At 40.5% G+C, this 18,719-nt stretch overlaps 1 protein-coding gene across 5 annotated transcripts in view; it reads right to left on the reverse strand.

Annotated features, from left to right (window-relative positions):
• Positions 1-18,719, reverse strand: part of MBNL3 (muscleblind like splicing regulator 3) — a 111,472-nt gene that overhangs the window by 51,813 nt on the left and 40,940 nt on the right. For 4 of the 5 annotated variants that reach the window (XM_049644302.1, XM_049644303.1, XM_049644299.1 and 1 more), the window contains exon 2: positions 16,137-17,006. In XM_049644302.1, the coding sequence (XP_049500259.1) occupies positions 16,137-16,313 (177 nt within the window). In that variant the 5' untranslated portion in view covers positions 16,314-17,006. Of the gene's footprint in view, positions 1-16,136; positions 17,266-18,719 lie in introns of those variants that run through there. The other variant, XM_049644300.1, reaches the window with a different exon arrangement.

Genomic DNA, 18,719 nt, shown 5'->3' on the forward strand with positions numbered 1-18,719 from the left:
ACTAGATTATCACACTAATTACTGTACAATAATATCTAACAGTGGCCACTCAGCAATTTTTTTAATCCATATATAGGGTAAAAGCATTCAAAATGCAACATTTGGACAGCATCCAACAGCGTTTGGCCAAGGAACATTTCTATAATGCGAAGGGATGAAATTAAATTTCAAAAATCAGCAATGTGTAAGCCATCAAATCTAGGTTAAAATGTGGTTACGTGAAGAAAGTCAGCACATGGGTGTATACAATTTTCATTCATGTTTAAGTAAAGACTGAATGGGGGGTGGAGGTACAGATGCAGAAGGAGAGGTGACAGGACACCTTGCAGGCGGGCCCATATTTACTCTCCCTTTCTCAGAGTGATTCAACAAGTTTACGCTTCATTCAACAAATACTTTCCAAGCTTGCAACGTGTGCTACACATATGCTATGCACAAAAGATGCAGTGGTGAACAAGACGGTATCGAACGTGAAACCAAAAAACGTACAGCAGACCTTCACTGAAAATTCCATGAAATCAGGGGCACCCGGGTGGCTCAGTCAGTTAAGCATCCGACTCTCGATCTCAGCTCAGCTCATGATCTCATGGTGCGTGAGTCTGAGCCCCGCGTCGGGCTCTGCGCTAACAGCACGGAGGCTGCTTGGGATTCTCTTACACCCTCTCTGTCTCTGCCCCTCCCCCAATTGCACAAACTCTCTCTCTCAAAATACATAAACATTTAAAACAAAATCAATGAAACCAATTATTCAAGTGAACACAATGGCAGTAGCTGGAGTAGAATGTCAACCCCCTCCTAATCAACCACGTTGACTTCAGCAACGCCTCGACTCCATCACTGGCCTTCTCTTCCTGCTGCCACAACTTCCAGATTCTTACCATTTCATATCTTCAACACTTCACCAGCTTTCTAAGACGCTCTCCATCCCACCCCCCCCACCCCCACCACTTACCAGTCTCTTGTGCTCTACCAATTCATCTCACAGAGGCAGATGATGTCACTTCTCTACTTAAAATCTGTCAGATCCCTCAGAGCTACAAAATCAAGTTCAAACTCCTCACTGACTTTTAAGGCTACTCCTCTGCCAACACAAGCTCTAGCTTCAGCCTGGCCGACTTAACACTTAAGTCCCTCCACACACATCACAGTGTTCCCTCTCCTCTTCGCTCAGGTTATCCCCGCTGCCTGGACTATCTTCCTATCCTTCCTTCAAAGAATACCTCGAACAGTACCTCTCCCAAGACTGCATTTTTCAACACCACAGCTGCATGTAATCCCAGCCCCTGCCTCTCCTCCTGGACTCTTTAAGCGGTTAGTTCGTACCTGGCTTATGGCACGTAACACAAGCGGCTCCATGCTAAGAGGGCAGGCAGGGACCATGTCTTCCATAACTGTATTCTGCACAGTACAGAGCCCTGTGCCTAGCAAGTAATGGGCTTCAATAAATGCTTGTTGAATGAATCATGTCTTTGGGGAATTGAATGCATATAGAATTCTTAATGGATTTAACAGGACTTTCGGCATTAAATGACCCCTGACATGTATAAAATCCTTGTGGTAAAACCACAGCCAATAGTCCTACAAACTGAGTGCTATTGCTTGCTCTTGTAGGAAGAGAAAAAGAGGTAGTAGGATTCCTATGTCTTGCTCAAGGCCACACAAGGAGCCCTTGTTTGAGATGCCATTACCATGCTTTGTTTCAGCTATTTCCATGTTTACATCTGTAGTTTCCCCCAAGCACCCAGGCGCGCCCCTATCAAGATGACTTCTAAGGCTTCTCTGAAAAAGAAGACAATATTCCAAAATATATACAATGGAATATTATTCAGCCACGAGAAAGAAGGAAATCCTGCCCTTTGCAAAAACATGGATGGACCCGGAGTGAAATAAGCCAGACACAGAAAGACAAATACTACATGATCTTATTTATACAAGAAATCTGAGAAAGATGGATTCACAGAAACATAGAGTAGAATGGAGGTTACCAGGGGCTGGAGGGAGGGGGGGGGGGGGGGGGGGGGGAGATGGTGGTCAAAGGATACAAATCTCCAGTTATAAGACAAGTAAATTCTGGGGATGTATTATGCCACATGGTGACCTTAGTGAATGATAACTGACGTATATACTTGAAAATTGCTAAGAGAGTAAATCTTAAATATTTGCACCACAAAAAAGTAATTATGGGAGTAACGCAAGTGTTAAGTAACCTTATTGTGATAATCATTTCACAATATATACTTGTGTCAAATCATCACGTTGTACACCTTAAACAGTGTTGTATGTCAAATTATATCTTAGTAAAGTGGGGAAAAAATATAAATCCTTCCTCCATTGGGGTACTAGCAAAATAAACACAGACAAGGTTTCAAAAATTGTCAGTTACTCATATGTTAAGATTTCAGTTACTCATATGTTAAGAATGCTTTTCTGGCGAACAGAGAAAGCAAAATGACCAGGAAATTGCAAAAACTCTACAGATCATGTTTCTACAGAAGCTGTAAAAATTTTAAGTTTGTTTAATGGAACGTGTGATAAGCACAAACATTAACAACAGAGAAACAACTTCTGAGATAGGTATTTATCAAATGTTTCAAACAAGAACACAGAGTTCCTGAAAACATCAAACATTCTCCAAGTGTTCCTTCAGTGTTACTATCTTTCACAAAGAGGACAAACAAAAATTTTAAGGCAATGTGACAATGTGGTTGGTCTAAAAAAAAAAAAAAGTCACCTTTAAAAATGTAGTCTCCAAATTTATTTATTTATTTATTTATTTATTTATTTATTGTCTAAAAAATCGACAAGAGCCGACTGATACTACAATGCTTGCTGTGTACTCAGTGTACCTAGATGCATATAAAAGATGGGTGAAGAGTTTAAAGTTCCAGAGAGAAAGGTTTCTCGCTTGCATTTCTGTGTGCTAAAGGCAGAAATTAGAACCTTACTACTGTATAGTTAGTTGGCAAATCATGGCTGACACACAGGATATGTCTTAGTTTAGGGAATTTGTCATATTCAACACATATTCAACAATTATATCGCCGTGCGCTCTACCTTTTCAAACTTAAAAAAAAAATGTTTATTTTTGAGAGAGACAGAGAGGGGGCATGAGTGGGGGAGGGGCAGAGAAAGAGAGAGACGAAGAATCCCAAGTCAATTCTGCACAGTAGCGCAGAGCCTGATCATGACCTGAGCTGAAACCAAGAGTCGGACACTTACTGAGCCGCTCACGCGCCCCTCCATTATCAAACTTACGGGTGGTTTCCACAGTGTGGAAACTGCTTTCACTGTCCACTGTGTACCCACAAGAACACGAGTAAGAGCAAAAGGCAAATTTCTTCTCTACCAATTTCCTGTGAGTAAATAAAAATCTGAGTTTCAACAAAAAAACACATGTGCCCACTTATGACAGAAAAAAAAGCAATTTACAGCAAACATTTAAATGCCTCTGACCAAGTTATACCTGCAAAAATTGATGGGTTCTCTAGCCATATCCACCACACTTAAATAAATCACAAATTAAACCAAGCAATATTATGCAAACTCATCACGAACAAGATACTGAAAAAAAAAATCATTCTGGAGACAAGATAGCCGAGTCCAACTAGTGGAGATGATTTAAAGAATAAAAGGTTGAAGAACAAATGGAATCATTTACTGACTTTTAAGAAAACAATATCAGGAAACACAGGAAAATGAGCACATTCAACTTCTAATTACATCTAGCAGTAAAACTTGACCCGGTGGCGACAACAAAAGGCACAGAAATAGAAGCATTGAAAACCCAAGCAGGATGGCAAATCTGGATTCTACAGCAGCAGCGACAGAAATCATCAATTTAAGAAACTGAAAACTGATTACAGAGAGGAGAAAATATGGAAGAAAATGAAAAGATTATTTAGAGATAATGAGGAAACAGCGGATAGCTAAGATTCCTCTGGAATATACAACCCTACAGGTCAATAATGAAGCAGCAAACTGAGACGGAGGAAAAGAGGGTAAGCTCAGGGACGTGACAAGCAGAAAGCTAATCTGTAAGGGCAAAAAGAGCAGTAAGTAAATGATGTTCTACGAATAAAGTCATGTTCCTTGAAAAACTAATTGCTATTTCCAGATGCACAGAAGTACCCGGTATCCACATTTCACAAAAAGTTACAATAGAGAAAAAGACAATATCTGTAATGACTTCACACAGCTCCACGACATAAAGTGAATTATCTAATAATGAAGTAGGAGCAGGTATGGATTTTTCTAACATATAAGTTTCTTCCAAACAAAAGAGTTGACGTATAATAGATAGCTCTCAAACTTCTGATGTTCGGATCTCTTATACTAATCAGGGTTCCTGTGGGAAGGGGTTGGTCTTAATGGCATCAAACTGGTTGAAAAATACAACCGTGGCCATATCGTAAGTTCTTTCTCACCTGGTAGCCAATGGCGACCTTGGATTTGAGGTGGAGACAGAAATGACCTTCAGCTATGCTCCCATAAAACACCATTTAAAATGAGCTGGGTTAGATTACAGGTGATTTCTACAAACCAATATTTGACCCATAATAAGGCTGAACTACTACTACAAGATTTTGAGCAGCACTGTGACAGGTACCTCCTTAGCTAGCCATTGTGCTAATAATGAGTGTATAATATAATCGGACATGAGAGTTCCATGCAGCAAAGATATACATGATCCACAGCCAGTTATAATCCCCAACTCTAGCTAAGTTACTAAAGCAGGGCTTGGGGAGAAAGATAGACAAGGGAGTTGATATAGTTTGGTGTCCAGACTCTCAGCCATGAAATAAAGCAATTAAATCAACTAAATAAATCACTGTTAGTTGACTTGGTCTGCAAATAAAAACCACCCAGCCTTTCCTCCTCTTCTCAAAATGTATAGCCCCAATGACTGTCAAAGGCCTAAATATGAACCTTAATTTGAAGTCTTCATCTAAATGCAATGCCATGAAACAAGAAATGAGGGAAGGACTAGGGAAGGCAAAGTTGGCTTCCCCTGACCTTTTGAAGTACAAAAAGTGGGAAGGAGAACCACAGAACTTCGCAGACAGTGCCTCCCCAGTGTCATGTGACACAGTCTGACTGAGGTAAGGGCAGGGTGATTTTGGTTTAGTAAACTAATAATCTAATTGTTGTTTTCTCCATTTCCTTCTCCACAGGGGAAAAAACCTGGCATGATTAGAAGAACGCTGGAGTCTTCGGGCTCTGGGGTGACTGGGTATTCGACCTTGGGCAATCTACTCTCCTTCACTGCATGGCCCCTTTCCTTATCTGTAAATGCTAACAGTTTGAACTCAGTGGTCTTCCTTGTACAGCTGAAATTCTTGATTTTCTAGGTTTCTGAAGCGCTACCATGGGAATGAATGCTTTCTTAACTATTTAACTATCTGACTCATCCGACTAGTTGGGGTCAGTCCCAGGATCGGCCATTGCACGAATTTTAGTGTTTTCTCATAACCATACTCAAAGTTGAAGAGAGAAAAAAGAAGAAGGCAAAATGAAAAGAAACAATATCCCACTGTATTTCTGAGCATCAGGATACAGGAGATGCTTGTGTAAGAACAAAAAAGCTAACTTTTAGAAACATTTTATTTTGAAATAACTTCAGACTTACAGAAAACTTGCAAAAATAGTACACAGAATCTGCACATACCCTTCACTCAGATTCCGGTCATGTCAACAACTTACATACCATACATAGCAGTGTTATCAAAAGCAGGAAATTAACTCTAGTGCAATATTAACTAAACTAGAGACTTAATTTGATTTTCACCAATTTGCCCCCAAATGTCCTTTCTCTGTTCCAGGATGCAACCCACAGTCTCACATTGCATTAACTTGTCCATGTCTCTTTAGCCTCCTCCATTCTGTGACAATTGCTCAGTCATTCATGACCCTGACACGTGGGCCATTACGAGCTCCTTGAGACTGACTCCTGTGTCCCCTTGTCATGCCCCACTCTTTTTTGAGCACTTACTTTCTGGCATCACAAGACATTACAGGCTCATCTTTTATTTTCCCTGCCTCGGTCCAGCATCAGTTATGACTCCAAGGAGCCCTGATCCCTTTATTGAAGAATGGTCTTAGAAACCAAGATCTGGGTGATAGGTGTGCTTTTTATTATTGGGGTGTCCTTGCTTGTGGGTCCTCCTCAGACAGAGCTAGGAGATATAAGCATGTACAGTAACCCATGCATACACTCACCTCCATGTCTATTTCTGTGTCTATCTGTGTACACATGAAATTAAACATACCAATGTCTCCACTCTGATCCACACCACAGGATTCATTCTAGCCTTCCCCTTTTCCTTATTTTTAACTCTTTTCTCGGATGATGAGGAACCTGGCTATCTTTATCTATTCTCTATCCACCTATTTGTTCAACCTCAGCATCCATATAAAGTACGTACATATGCCTGGGAGTAACAGATTTACTAACCAAAGCCCAGTACTTGTGTTGCGTAATTATGTTTATCCTTAGTATAAATGTCATGTAAATATATATACATATATAACACACACACACACACACACACACACATATATATATGTAATATAAATACCACACTTCTAGGTTTCTTTTTATTGTCAGCATGGTATATCTTTTCCTATGCTTTTAACATTGTAACTAAAAAAAAGCAACGATAACAGTATGCCGCTATTTGCATAAAAAAGTAAGAACAGGTATGTGTATATTTGCATTATATTCATAAAGTATCTGTGGGAGAGAGAAAACCAAATACATTAGTTGGGGGGTCAACAGTTAGCTGCAGAAAAAAGGAGAGATGTAAACTTCACTGCATACCCTTTGTTTTTTTCACTGCGTACTTTTTATGCTCAGTTGTTTGTTTTGGTTTTTTTTTTTTTTTTTACTTTTCTGAGCTATTCAGGTACCATCAAGTTCACCCTTTTAAAGTGTACACATCAGTGGTTTTTAGTGTATTCATGAAGTTGTGCAAACATTACCACTATCTAATTCCAGAACATTTTTATCATCCCCCAAAGAAAACTTGTATCCAATAGCAGTCACATGCCCCTGCTCCCTTACCTATTCTCTCCTTCCCACCAGTGCCCCTGGAAACCACTAATCTGCTTTCTGTCTATGGATGTGCTGACACTGGCCACTTCATATCAATGGAATCATAACAATACGTAGTCTTTCTGAACTGGGCTTTTTCACTTAGCGTAATGTTTTCAAGGTTGAGCCACATTGGGCATATATCAATACTTCATTCCTTTTTATAACTATATAATATTACACTGTCTGTATAAAACACATTTAATCTATTCATCAATTGATGTGGTGATATATATATATATATATATATCACGTGCACGATGATACATGTGACGTATATATTTAACAATGGAATATTTTTTTGAATTATTAAAATATACTATCCATTCAAAAATTACAGCTTAAAAAAAGGGAAACAACACACTCAAACATTTTCTAAAAAATAAAAAGTAAAACAATCATCAAGTAAATAACGTATGAAAAAGAGTAATGTATGGAAGAGCTTTGCTCGGTGATTTGCCAGAGGACTTAGAAGACTCAATGGCTAAGATTTATTGCAGCAACAAACACAGAGCAAAAGCGGCAGGAAAAAGCTACACATCAGGAGAGTCAGTGACGCCTCGCACAGGCTTCCAGTGTCCTTCCTCATCCGAGGCTACACGGGACATGCTCTCTGGGTCTTTACCATGATGTACACAGCCCTACGTGATCTCCTTCCACTCATGACCTCTCTGACCTCATCTCCTACCGCTGTCCCCCTTCATCCCCCTGCTCCAGCCACCCTGGTGACCTCAGGGTTCATCAAACACACCAGGCTCAGTCCTGCTTCGGGGCCTTTGCTGTTACTGTTCTCTTTGCCTGGAATGAAATCCTCATAGCTCACTCGCTCACCTCCTTCACACCTCTCCACAAATATCACATTAGATAGTGTGGCCTTCCTGACTAATCCAAAACAGCAGCCCCTGCCATTCTCTGTGTCCTTTCCCTGCTTCATTTTTCTTCACACCTGACAATATGTCATCCACCTGAATATCGACTTCCTTTCTGTTCACCCCTCCCCCAACCAGACTGTCTATTTCAAGGGGGCAGGGACTGTTTCTAGCTCACTGCTAGGTCCCCGTGCCTGACACGATGCCTGGCACCCGACAGGTGTTCCATAAGTACCTATCCAGTGAATGGATGAATAAATTGCAACTGTCTGTCTGTCTGTCTGTCTACCTACCTACCTACCTATCTATCTGACACTGAATGGAGGGGAAGGAAAGTATTTAAAGCACAAAAGATTCCTTAGTCTCAGCTCCAGACGTAGAGGAAATGCTCAACGAAATTCCCAACTTTTCTCTCAGGATTAGAGTATGCAAACATTATATTTAATACCATAAAACTTCTTTTATAAAGATGATTTTAGTTTCTCCTTGGAGGTTTACGCTGTATAAAAGATTTTTTATTTTTATTTTTTACGATTGGAAGTAACACTTTTGTAGAAGAAAATGTAAATAGTGCAGAAAGCACTAAAATACAAAGTGAGAGTCCTCTGGACTGCAGGCTGGGGAGAGAGGGTAGGTGGGGGAGTGCACTGTGATGGAGACGGCTGGAACAGGCGGCTGCGTGACAGCGGCTGTGCCGGTGGGGCTCATCAAAATGTCCCCATGCATAAATTGGCCACATTGGACTCCCTTGCTTGACTGTTTCTATCCTTTGCCTGTTTTTCTACGAAAATACCTTTAAGTGTTTGTATTTATTTAATCTGTAAAGCTTGTTGTATATTAAAGACCTTTTGTCTGTCAAATTAGTTACATCCCCCCCCCCCCAAATTATTGCTTATCTTCTAACTTCTTGGTGTTTTCAGCCATGATTTTTATTGTGTGGTTGGTCCCAATAATTCTTTTTAAATTTTTTTAAACATTTTAATTTATTTTTGAGAGACAGAGCACGAGCGGGAGAGGGACAGAGAGAGAGGGAGACACAGAATCCGAGGCAGGCTCCAGGCCCCAAGCTGTCAGCACGGAGCCTGATGCAGGGCTCAAACCCACAAACTGTGAGATCGTGACCTGAGCTGAAGTCGGAGGCTCAACCGACTGAGCCACCCAGGTGCCCCCAATAATTCTTCTTTTTTAATGCTTCTTTATTTTTGAGAGAGAGAGAAAGAGAGCGTGAGCAGGGGAGGGGTAGAGAGAGAGGGAGACATAGAATCCGAAGCAGGTTTCAGGCTCCGAGCTGTCAACACAGAGCCCGATGCGGGGCTTGAACTCACAAACCGCGAGATCATGACCAGAGCCAAAGTCGGATGCGTAACTGACTGAGCCACCTAGGTGCCCCTGGTTCCAATAATTCTTTGTTTGATGTCTCTGCCTCTGATAGCATGCTTAGAAGGTCTCCCCCACCCCCAGGATTATCAAAGTGTTCAGCTACACGTTCTTCGAGTACTGTCATGGTTGCACCTCATTTTTCGTGTTTAAATTGCCAGGGCAACCCGAATTTACTTGATGAACATAGACCTCTCCTGAGTGCTTATGACGAGCCAGGCTCCGTTCCACAGGCCTTATGCGGATCGTCTCATTTGAATGCTCAGTAACCCCAGAGGTTGGCTCTAGTAGGTTCTTTGTTTTCACAGCTGGGGAAACTTGAGGATGGGAAGGTTGGGTACTTATTCAAGACCACACAGCTGGCAAAACCTGGTCCATCCAGTGGTAAAGCCTACACAAGGTTGTAGTGAGGATTAGAGTCAGCATGGGTGACTTTCTGGAAAAAAGGAGGCATTCAATAGAAGATAAAGTTCATTATGATTGCATACTTCTCAGAAGCATAATTTCTGATGGCTGCATATTATTTGAAAAATGATATCTTTTACATTAACTATGTTTCTAAAATATTATTTTTTCACAGTTATGAAAAGCCTTTGGAATTCCATGGAATGATTGAAACGTTTTCTTCTTTTTAAAGAAACGGTTGTCGTTGAAAGAAATTTTGAAAGGACATACATGTTGAAGAGATACATCAGGTAACAGAGTGATAGATTTGTTTTTAAACAAATCTGGAGAGCCTAGGTGGCTGGGTGGGTTAAGCATCCTACTCTTGATTTTGGCTCAGGTCATGACCTCACAGTTCATGAGACTGAGCCCCGCGTTGGGCTCTGTGCTGACAGTGTGGACCCTGCTTGAGATTCTCTCTCTCTCCTCTCTCTTTCTCTGCCCCTCCCCCACTTATGTGCACTCTCCCTCTCTCTAGAATAAAAAATCTTTGTTTCTATATTAAAGTTTTCTAGAAATGATGTTTTTATTTTCTGACCAGAAAAATCATCCCAATAAGTGGTATATTTTTTAAAAGACTCAATGAGAAATCAGGCAGTATCCAGATTTTTTTTTTTTTTTGGTACCCTGGGAAGAACATGAGGCTGGCAGGAGGGATAAGGAGAGGTTGTGTCTCCAGGATGGTTGGGGGAGGGAGTGAGGGAGTGAGGTCTGTGAGGATGCAGGAGGTAAGGCAAAGTTTATGAGACATATAAACAGTCATATAAAAGATGGAGGAAACACTTAGACATGTTAACGATGATACCGGTGTAGTGGGGATGATGTTTCCATTTTCCTTACCTTTCATTACATTTTATTTTTATTACCTTCTTGTGCATGATTTTGAAGATTTCTTTTGTATTTTCATTCCCCTTCATAAAGATGGATCACTTTTAAAATTGGGGGAAATATTACTTCTCTTGGAAACAAAGGCAGAACACCTGTTTCCTGATGCAAGAGGATCATAAGTTTAGAGGTGGCCAGGGGCACTGACTTCAGCACAAGGGTCACCCTTCAGTAGGTCACACTTCAGATGACAGTGACACACACATCACAAAACTTTTTGGGCTTCTCATTCTCCAGTGCTCTGTCATTCTGGTGGCCTGTCACTGCTTCTTTCTCAGTCCTGCCCTTGGTCTATTTTCGCCTCCCTCCCCTTCTTGATTGACCATAATTACAGAAGTCCATTACGCATCACTTCTAACATAGACAGTTGTTCACATTTTAACAGCTTACATATTAGCATGCCCCTCATCATCAACAGCGTGTTGTAGGAGATGATGAATAAATGAAGAAGTTAATTTGTCAATCTGCACAAAAGGAAAACTGATCACCTTACAGCAGAGAGACCCAACAGACATCATGCTAATCAAGTGATTGAGGTAACATAATGAGTGATAAGATACATCAGCATCATGCGCTCTGGGACACGCTGTACATCTTCCCTGCGGTGATCTTGCCAAAAATGCATGAGCTTAATCAAACCACGAGAAAGCGTCTGACACACCCAAACTGAGAGGCGTTCTACAAAATAACTGACCAGTACTCATCCAAAGTGTCAAGGTCATGAAAGATAAGGACAGACTGAAAAGACACTGCAGGGAAATTGGTGAAATTCAAAGAAGGTCTTTAGTTTAGTTAATAACGTCGTACTAGTGTTAATTTCCTGGTTTTGATAACTGGGCTGTGCAAGGTATGTAAATTGCTGACATTACCATAAGCTGGGTGAAGGGTATGCAGGAACTCCTTGTACTATTTTTGCAACTTTTCTCTAAGCTTGAGATTATTTCAAAATAAAAAATTGTTAAAGTTAGGCCGAGCTATCAATATGTACTTGTTTAGGTGCTAATTGTAATTCCATTTTTCTTTCAACAGAAGTGTTTGAAATGTCCAAAACAGCATTGACTTCTACCAGCCAAAGTTACTGCCTTTTCAAGGTCAGTATCACAGAAGGTAGAGATCCTTAAGTACAAAGTTACTTTCGATGAGTCTCAGGACGATAGGTGCTATCTATGTATCTTCATAGTGCAGTCAGACCTCTCTGATCCATGGTTCTAAATCTTGCATAATCCAGTGACCTTTGGGATTATGCTGCCAGGAGTCTTCTGCTCCCAGTAAGCTTTCCCTTAGAAAACAGGGATGAGGTCAACATTCAGTCAAATTTTCAACTAGTGAAAACTGCTGTGACTAGTGATACGGATAGAGAATATACAGGTAACTCAGGACCATCTGACCCACAAGGATGGACTCACATCCATATGCCTAGACAACAGCTTTCGCTTGTCAAAACGGGATTACGTTTGTGATCATATGCGATGTTTGAAGACGTAGTGTGCAGCTATTTTACGTGCGTTCTGCATTCGGTTCCCATCTTTTGGGAATGTAGATGGGTTGACACGACTGTCGTCTGACTATGCCTGCTGCTAAGGTCTTTTCCGGGAATTTTCGTTACAACACTACTCAAACAGGGGGAGTAGGGTGGGCAGATGTAATGGGTGTTGATCTGCCATAATGAAATAACGACAGCATTCGCATCTTTCTTGGATAATAGGTGGTCAATGTTACACTGCTTCAAGTATCGGACGGAGACTTCAAGACATCATGACGCCGTTGAAGCAGAATACATGAAGGTAACAGTCTTGGCTATGGAAATAATCACAAAGATTCTAGTGTAGTATTTTTACTGATGATCTTGCATTAAATGTAAGGGACATTCGCTGAAAGAATCAAGCTACCTCAATGGCAACCTGTCATAACAAGAAATTGGCACAGAATGGGTTAAGCAATATTTTGGAGAGATTCTGAAATAAATTGTGCCGAGCAGACTAGGCAATTGGATCTAAAACAGCCGCATATCCACATGACACGAGACTCTTTTATGTAGCTGGAAATTAATCTACGGGCTGCACAGTCTAGATCTCTATCTGAAGATGGTACAACCTTCATCAATGAACACTCAACATTCATGGCGTGATGGGCTCAGCACTTCAGCACAACGCACAATTAGCCATCAAGCTTGCCCTCCTTATTTGTACAACATTCCCTCATTATGAGGTAAGTGTAGAACATTGTGTCTATTGTGCCTATTACGAAGGCAAAGTACCATCATCATCTGGTAGAGTACCTAGTGCTAATGGAATCCTTGCAAAAACAAAACACAGAAAACCAAGAGCAGCAGCCCAAAACTCATCAAATGATTGCTTCAATTATTTGACCACTCAGGGAAATAGAAACAGCGCACAGATGCATTTCAAAGGTGTTTCAATTATACATACTCAAGGAGGGTAGTAAATGTTGCAATAAACACAAAGGTATGTTATTTGTGTATTATAGATATGATAGTCATACAATCCACATAGTTCAATTACCCTCAACTTTGTATAGCATTCATGCATAGCATGGATATGGAATAATATTAAAGCAGAGAAACACAAAGCTTTTGGGCAGACAGGAGACTGTGACAAATGTGCCGTCTGAGAGGCAAATTAATTAATTGTTTGAAAGGCTTTGTGTATTTGAAATATTAAAGTTTTCATTAAAATTTGAAAATGTGAGGATTCTGTAAATCGTCTTCATCCTGTGTGATTGGTCGTCAAGGTATTAACATAATGTAAAAATTGTTTTAAAAACACTGGATGCAGTGAGTAGACATGTATTTAAATAATTCAATGGCTTATTACTATTCATTGCCTATTATCTATGTGGTCTCTGAATTAAACATTTTCCAAGCTTTAAAGCGGTAGTGCAGTATGTGTTCTGTTAACAACTGCTTTATTACTTTTCTTCAAAATGTTTCCTTTATGGCACTCTTTAAGTGGGTGAACTGACCTAACGTATACCAGTGATTAGAAGGATCACATATCTCCTTCCACCACACGTCTGGAAAGATAGAATTTGCAAAGCCTGCAAGGAACTCTCTATCAAAGAGTAAACTAAAAAAATCCGGTGATACTCGGCTTGAAGAACTAAGAAGATACTTGTGGCAACTGGATTAAGGCATGTCTATTTGGAACATGCGTTTGCAGTTTTCGATAACAAGCCCTAACTAAATAGAACTGCTCTGAAGAACTCCTAAAACAAACATCTTAGTGAACTGCGAGAAAATAATCTTTCATTTAACTCACTCTTAGAGTGATACATCAGTTCTCATTTATGTCACCTCATGGCCTCTCCAGAGTAATCCTGGAAGTTCAGCAGAGAGGAAGTAATTTAAGCCTTATCAGATTGAGTAGCTGAGGTCAGCCACAGTAGTGAGGCTGGGACCATACCCCAGATCGCCTGAAACAACATATGCACACTGCCGAGTGTTGTGCCAGACCCTCTAGGTGGACTGGATGAAAGACATCTCCTTTCCCTCCCCAAACTAGCCCCATGCTCTTTTCTGCTTCAAGGCATTGCCCAGTAATGCAGCAGGAGATTTAAGTAATACACGAAATAATTGTAGATGAAACTTGAGTGATATGAAGTGTAAAGAGAATAAGCTCTTTAATTATAATATGTGCTGCAAATAAGACCAATTCAGACATTTTCCATGGTAAAAATTACTGTTTTTTTTAAAAAAATAAGTTTCTAGGGGTACCTGCGTGGCTCAGTCAGTTGAGTGTCCCACTCTTGATTTTGGGTCAGGTCATGATCTCATGGTTCCAGCCCCATGTTGGGATTCTCTCTCTCCCGCTCTCTCTGCCCCTCCCCTGCTCCCTCCCTCCCTCTCTCCCTCTCTCTCTCTCTCTCTCAAAACAAATATACATTTAAAAAATGACAAGTTTCCATTCTTGAACTGGGAGGGTCTGCAACAAAAACTAGTAACCACAAAATAAACTAAGGTAACTAGTTATGTAGGATGTCACTTGATAAAATGCTCTCTGAAGAAATGATCACACAAAGGAATACGTCTCCTTTAACTGATGAAGCCACAAACAATAATGTTAATGAGGTCAAACTGGTCATGATGAGGCTAAAACAATATCAAAAAACTGAAAAGTTTCTTATGAAGCTTAATTCATTTCGATGTATTTTGACAAAAATAAATCTCAAAGGCATCGTAGCGAATCTTATCAATTTCAACCAGGAATCTACTACCACTTTTACCTCTATGCTTTAATACATGCATCTTTATCCTTAATTTAAAGATACCTATGAATAAAACATGAAGATCAGTGCATTCTCTTGTTCCGCAATCATACATGTTCCATTCTACATAATATCTCATTGGCCCTCATATTTTGTTTATACTCTAGTACATAATGTTCAGGGTCGATGACCCTGGCAATAGGACATTTCTTATAAAATGTCCTCATAAATCTGAAATTGGTTAATCAACGGTTCAGGAAGAAAATTAAGTGAACCTAGTTTGCTAACAATGTTTAAGTTAAAGGTTCAAAATATACTTGACTAAGAAACTTTAAAATGTTGGGGGGTGCCTGGCCCGCTCAGTGGTAGAGCATGTGACTCTTGGTCTTGTGGTTGTGAGTTCAAGGCCCACACTGGGCCTAGAGCTTACTCAAACAGAGAATAAAAATATGAAATAAAACTACCAGTTATTTGGGACACCTGATTGGCTCAGTAGGAAGATCTCAGGGTTGTGAGCTCAAGCCCCACGTTAGGTATAGAGATTACTAAAATAAACTTTTTTTTTTTTAACGTTTATTTATTTTTGAGACAGGGAGAGACAGAGCATGAACGGGGGAGGGTCAGAGAGAGAGGGAGACACAGAATCCGAAACAGGCTCTAGGCTCTGAGCTGTCAGCACAGAGCCCGACGCGGGGCTCGAACTCACGGACCGCGAGATCATGACCTGAGCCGAAGTCAGACGCTCAACTGACTGAACCACCCAGGCGCCCCACTAAAATAAACTTTAAAACCCATTTTCCTCCCGCATGGTGAGATTTCCACCTCATACTCTTTCAGTCTGACTTGTCTTCTGAAAGCTGACTGGCCCCTGACAAGTATATTTGATAACATAGGTAATAAGCTATAATTCAGCAAAGGGCTTCTTTAGGTTCTATGAGAATTATGATCACTGTGTTCACAATTTAAACCATATACAGACAAGTAAAAGTATGGTAAGGCTGCAATTTCTCACTCCTACAAAAATTCTTTCATTTTCTTTTTCTTCAACTCTATCTTGATCACTGGGCTTTGATGAGATTAGCTGTAATCTGGCCTAGTTCTACAAACCCAAAGTCCATAGCCTGTCTTAAAAAACAAACAAAACTTACCATGTCCATGCTATTGTTAACTTTACTAATTTAAAAGCACATCACACAGACATCAAGAAATTTACATTGGATGTTAACATGCATGGAGAGGAGACTCACCTTTAAAGAATCAAAGCATGCCACCACACGACCATTTTCCACGTGGCAAACCCTCGGCGGATGGGCAAACTTGCAGTCCGCATCAGCTCGCGAGCAGGTTCCTCTCTGAAATTCTCTGCAGACTTCTAAAGTCAGCCACTTGGTGTCACGAACCAGGGTGACATTGACAGCCGTCATATTGAAAGCAAAGTTAAAATCAAGGGCACCCTCTCTAGGACAGCTTTACTGCTGTTAAAAGGTCAAAAATGAATTCAAGCTAAATGTGAAGAGACAACAGGTTGCTTTGGTGAAATGCTTCTTTGTTAGCACTTAGGTTTTCATTTAAGCCAAAATTTGGTCCAGTCAAACAAAGAGCCAATCACAAAATAAAACTTGTACCGGAGTAACTAAAAATCAAATTAGAGACCAACTCCTAAGAAGGCAACCAGAAAGGTTAAGATATTGAGTGTTTAATTTGTTCCTCTGCTGAAGTTCCTTCAAATAACTGGCAGGATTTCAAAAGAATTCTGTGCTCTCCGGTTGATGTTTTCAATTACTCGTGCAAAAAGCATATGCTGCTGGCTGCCCTTCAATTTGTGGAATGGTCTCAGATCAAGGGGAGAAAACTTTTTCTTCCTATTTCTTTGATTTAATGATTAATATTGGTAAGGATGTCAGGACTGTAAAAAAAATTGCTGCAAAATCAGGAGGAGGGAAAATGACCGTGAAAACGGAGAATCAAAGGAAAAAAGAATGGGCACGTTACTGAGAGTGAACTACAAGCACACCAGGTTGGGAGAGGGACAGGTCGGTGGGGGGGGGGGGTCGTAAAGAGACAGTTCTAGAGTGGAATCCAAGCAGTAGTTTTCAGAAAAGGCACTTTTCAGAAACCTGCAAGAAAACAAAAATGAAATCAGCTGATATAATACTTCTGTTTTAAACCTTAGATTTGGAAAAGAAGTATCATAGCCTATTTAGAACAGGAAGCATCTAGGTAGGGGGGCCTGGGTGGCTCAGTCAGTTACGCGTCTGACTTTGGCTCAGGTCATGATCTCACAGTTCATGGGTTTGAGCCCCGCATAGGGCTCTGTGCTGACATCTTAGAACCTGGCGCCTGCTTTGGCTTCTGTGTCTCCCTCTCTCTCTGTCCCTGCCCCCACCCCCATCTCAAAAATAAATAAACATTAAAAAAAACCAGGAAGCATCTAGATACTGCCAGTGCAACAGTTGCCCACTGTCAATAAAAGGAGCATTTCCCAGTGTAGAGCAAAATGAGGCAGCCACATAGATTTGCTGTTGAAATACAAGACTGGGCAAAAGCCCAATTAAAAAGGAAAAATGATGGTTTCATTTTTATCTGTCTGGGGACAGAAACTCATTTGGGGGTTCACTGCACAGCAAATGCCAGAGCTGGACAGGACAGCCCCTTATGTGCGTCTCCAGTTTCCAGAGGCTACCGAAGACTTGTCATTATCCTGCCTTTACTGTGGTATGATTGAAGGCTTGATTATCTGCTCTCAAAACCCAGAACAGGAATTGCTAAGAAAATTTAACTTGCTCTCAGAGGTAAAACTCTATGTGTATATTTGAGATGTAATTGTTGACAGTCACGTAAAATGGTCATGACAGAACTCGCTGGACCCCCAATGGTAAATGTGGTAGGGGAGAGGATGTGACATGTAAAATGTGCTTCAGATAAGAAAAAAGAATCCTTTGAAAAGATGCTGGTGTTTTTTTTTTTTTTTTTAGGTTAATTTATATATTTTGAGAGAGGCAGAGACAGCGTGAGTTGGTGAGGGGCAGAGAGAGAGAGGGAGAGAGAGAATCCCAAGCAAGCTCCACACTGTCAGCACAGAGCTCGATGTGGGGCTTGAACTCACGATCCATGAGATCATGACCTGAGCCAAAACCAAGAGTTGGAGGCTTAACTGACTGATCCACCCAGGCACCTGTTTTGTTTTGTTTTTGTTCTGTGTATGTTCTATTAGTCCTTAGTCCCTTTAAAGGGGTTTTGGAACAAATCAGAAGGAAGTTTCGGCATATACAAATGAGTGAGACAGAAAGCATGGTTCAGTCATACATTAAATACTGTGCAGCTTTAAGGTGTTCAGTTTAACCCAGTGTCAACCGGCAACAATTTTCAGGAACTCAGCTGAGAGAGTAGATAAGAAGTTAATTTATTAGCATCATGATGTGAACACATACTGAAATAACAGGGATTTTGTCAAGGAAAAGTAAGCTCTGAGTATCAGGCAAACCAACTAATTGTCAACTTCATCCAAAAAGCAGAAATAAGTTCTTGAGAACATTTAATTTTTTGAACAATATCTTTACAGGGTTTGGATTTTCTGTTTGTTTTTCTGCACTCAAGATGAGACTCAATATTACCTAAGTTTTTAGATATCAGTGGGAAATTAAGTATGTAGACAATTCATGCAAGCTTATCCGATCATTCAAGGGCAAACGTATTTCTCTAAGTCATTCTTTACAGAAACCTTTCTAAAATGTATTATATGTAGTGGCACCTGGGTGGCTCAGTTGGTTAACATACGACTCTTGATTTCGGCTCAGGTCATGATCTCGTGGTTGTGGGATCGAGCCCCC

Source organism: Panthera uncia, chromosome X (genome assembly GCF_023721935.1).
Source record: "Panthera uncia isolate 11264 chromosome X, Puncia_PCG_1.0, whole genome shotgun sequence".
NCBI lineage: Eukaryota > Metazoa > Chordata > Mammalia > Carnivora > Felidae > Panthera > Panthera uncia.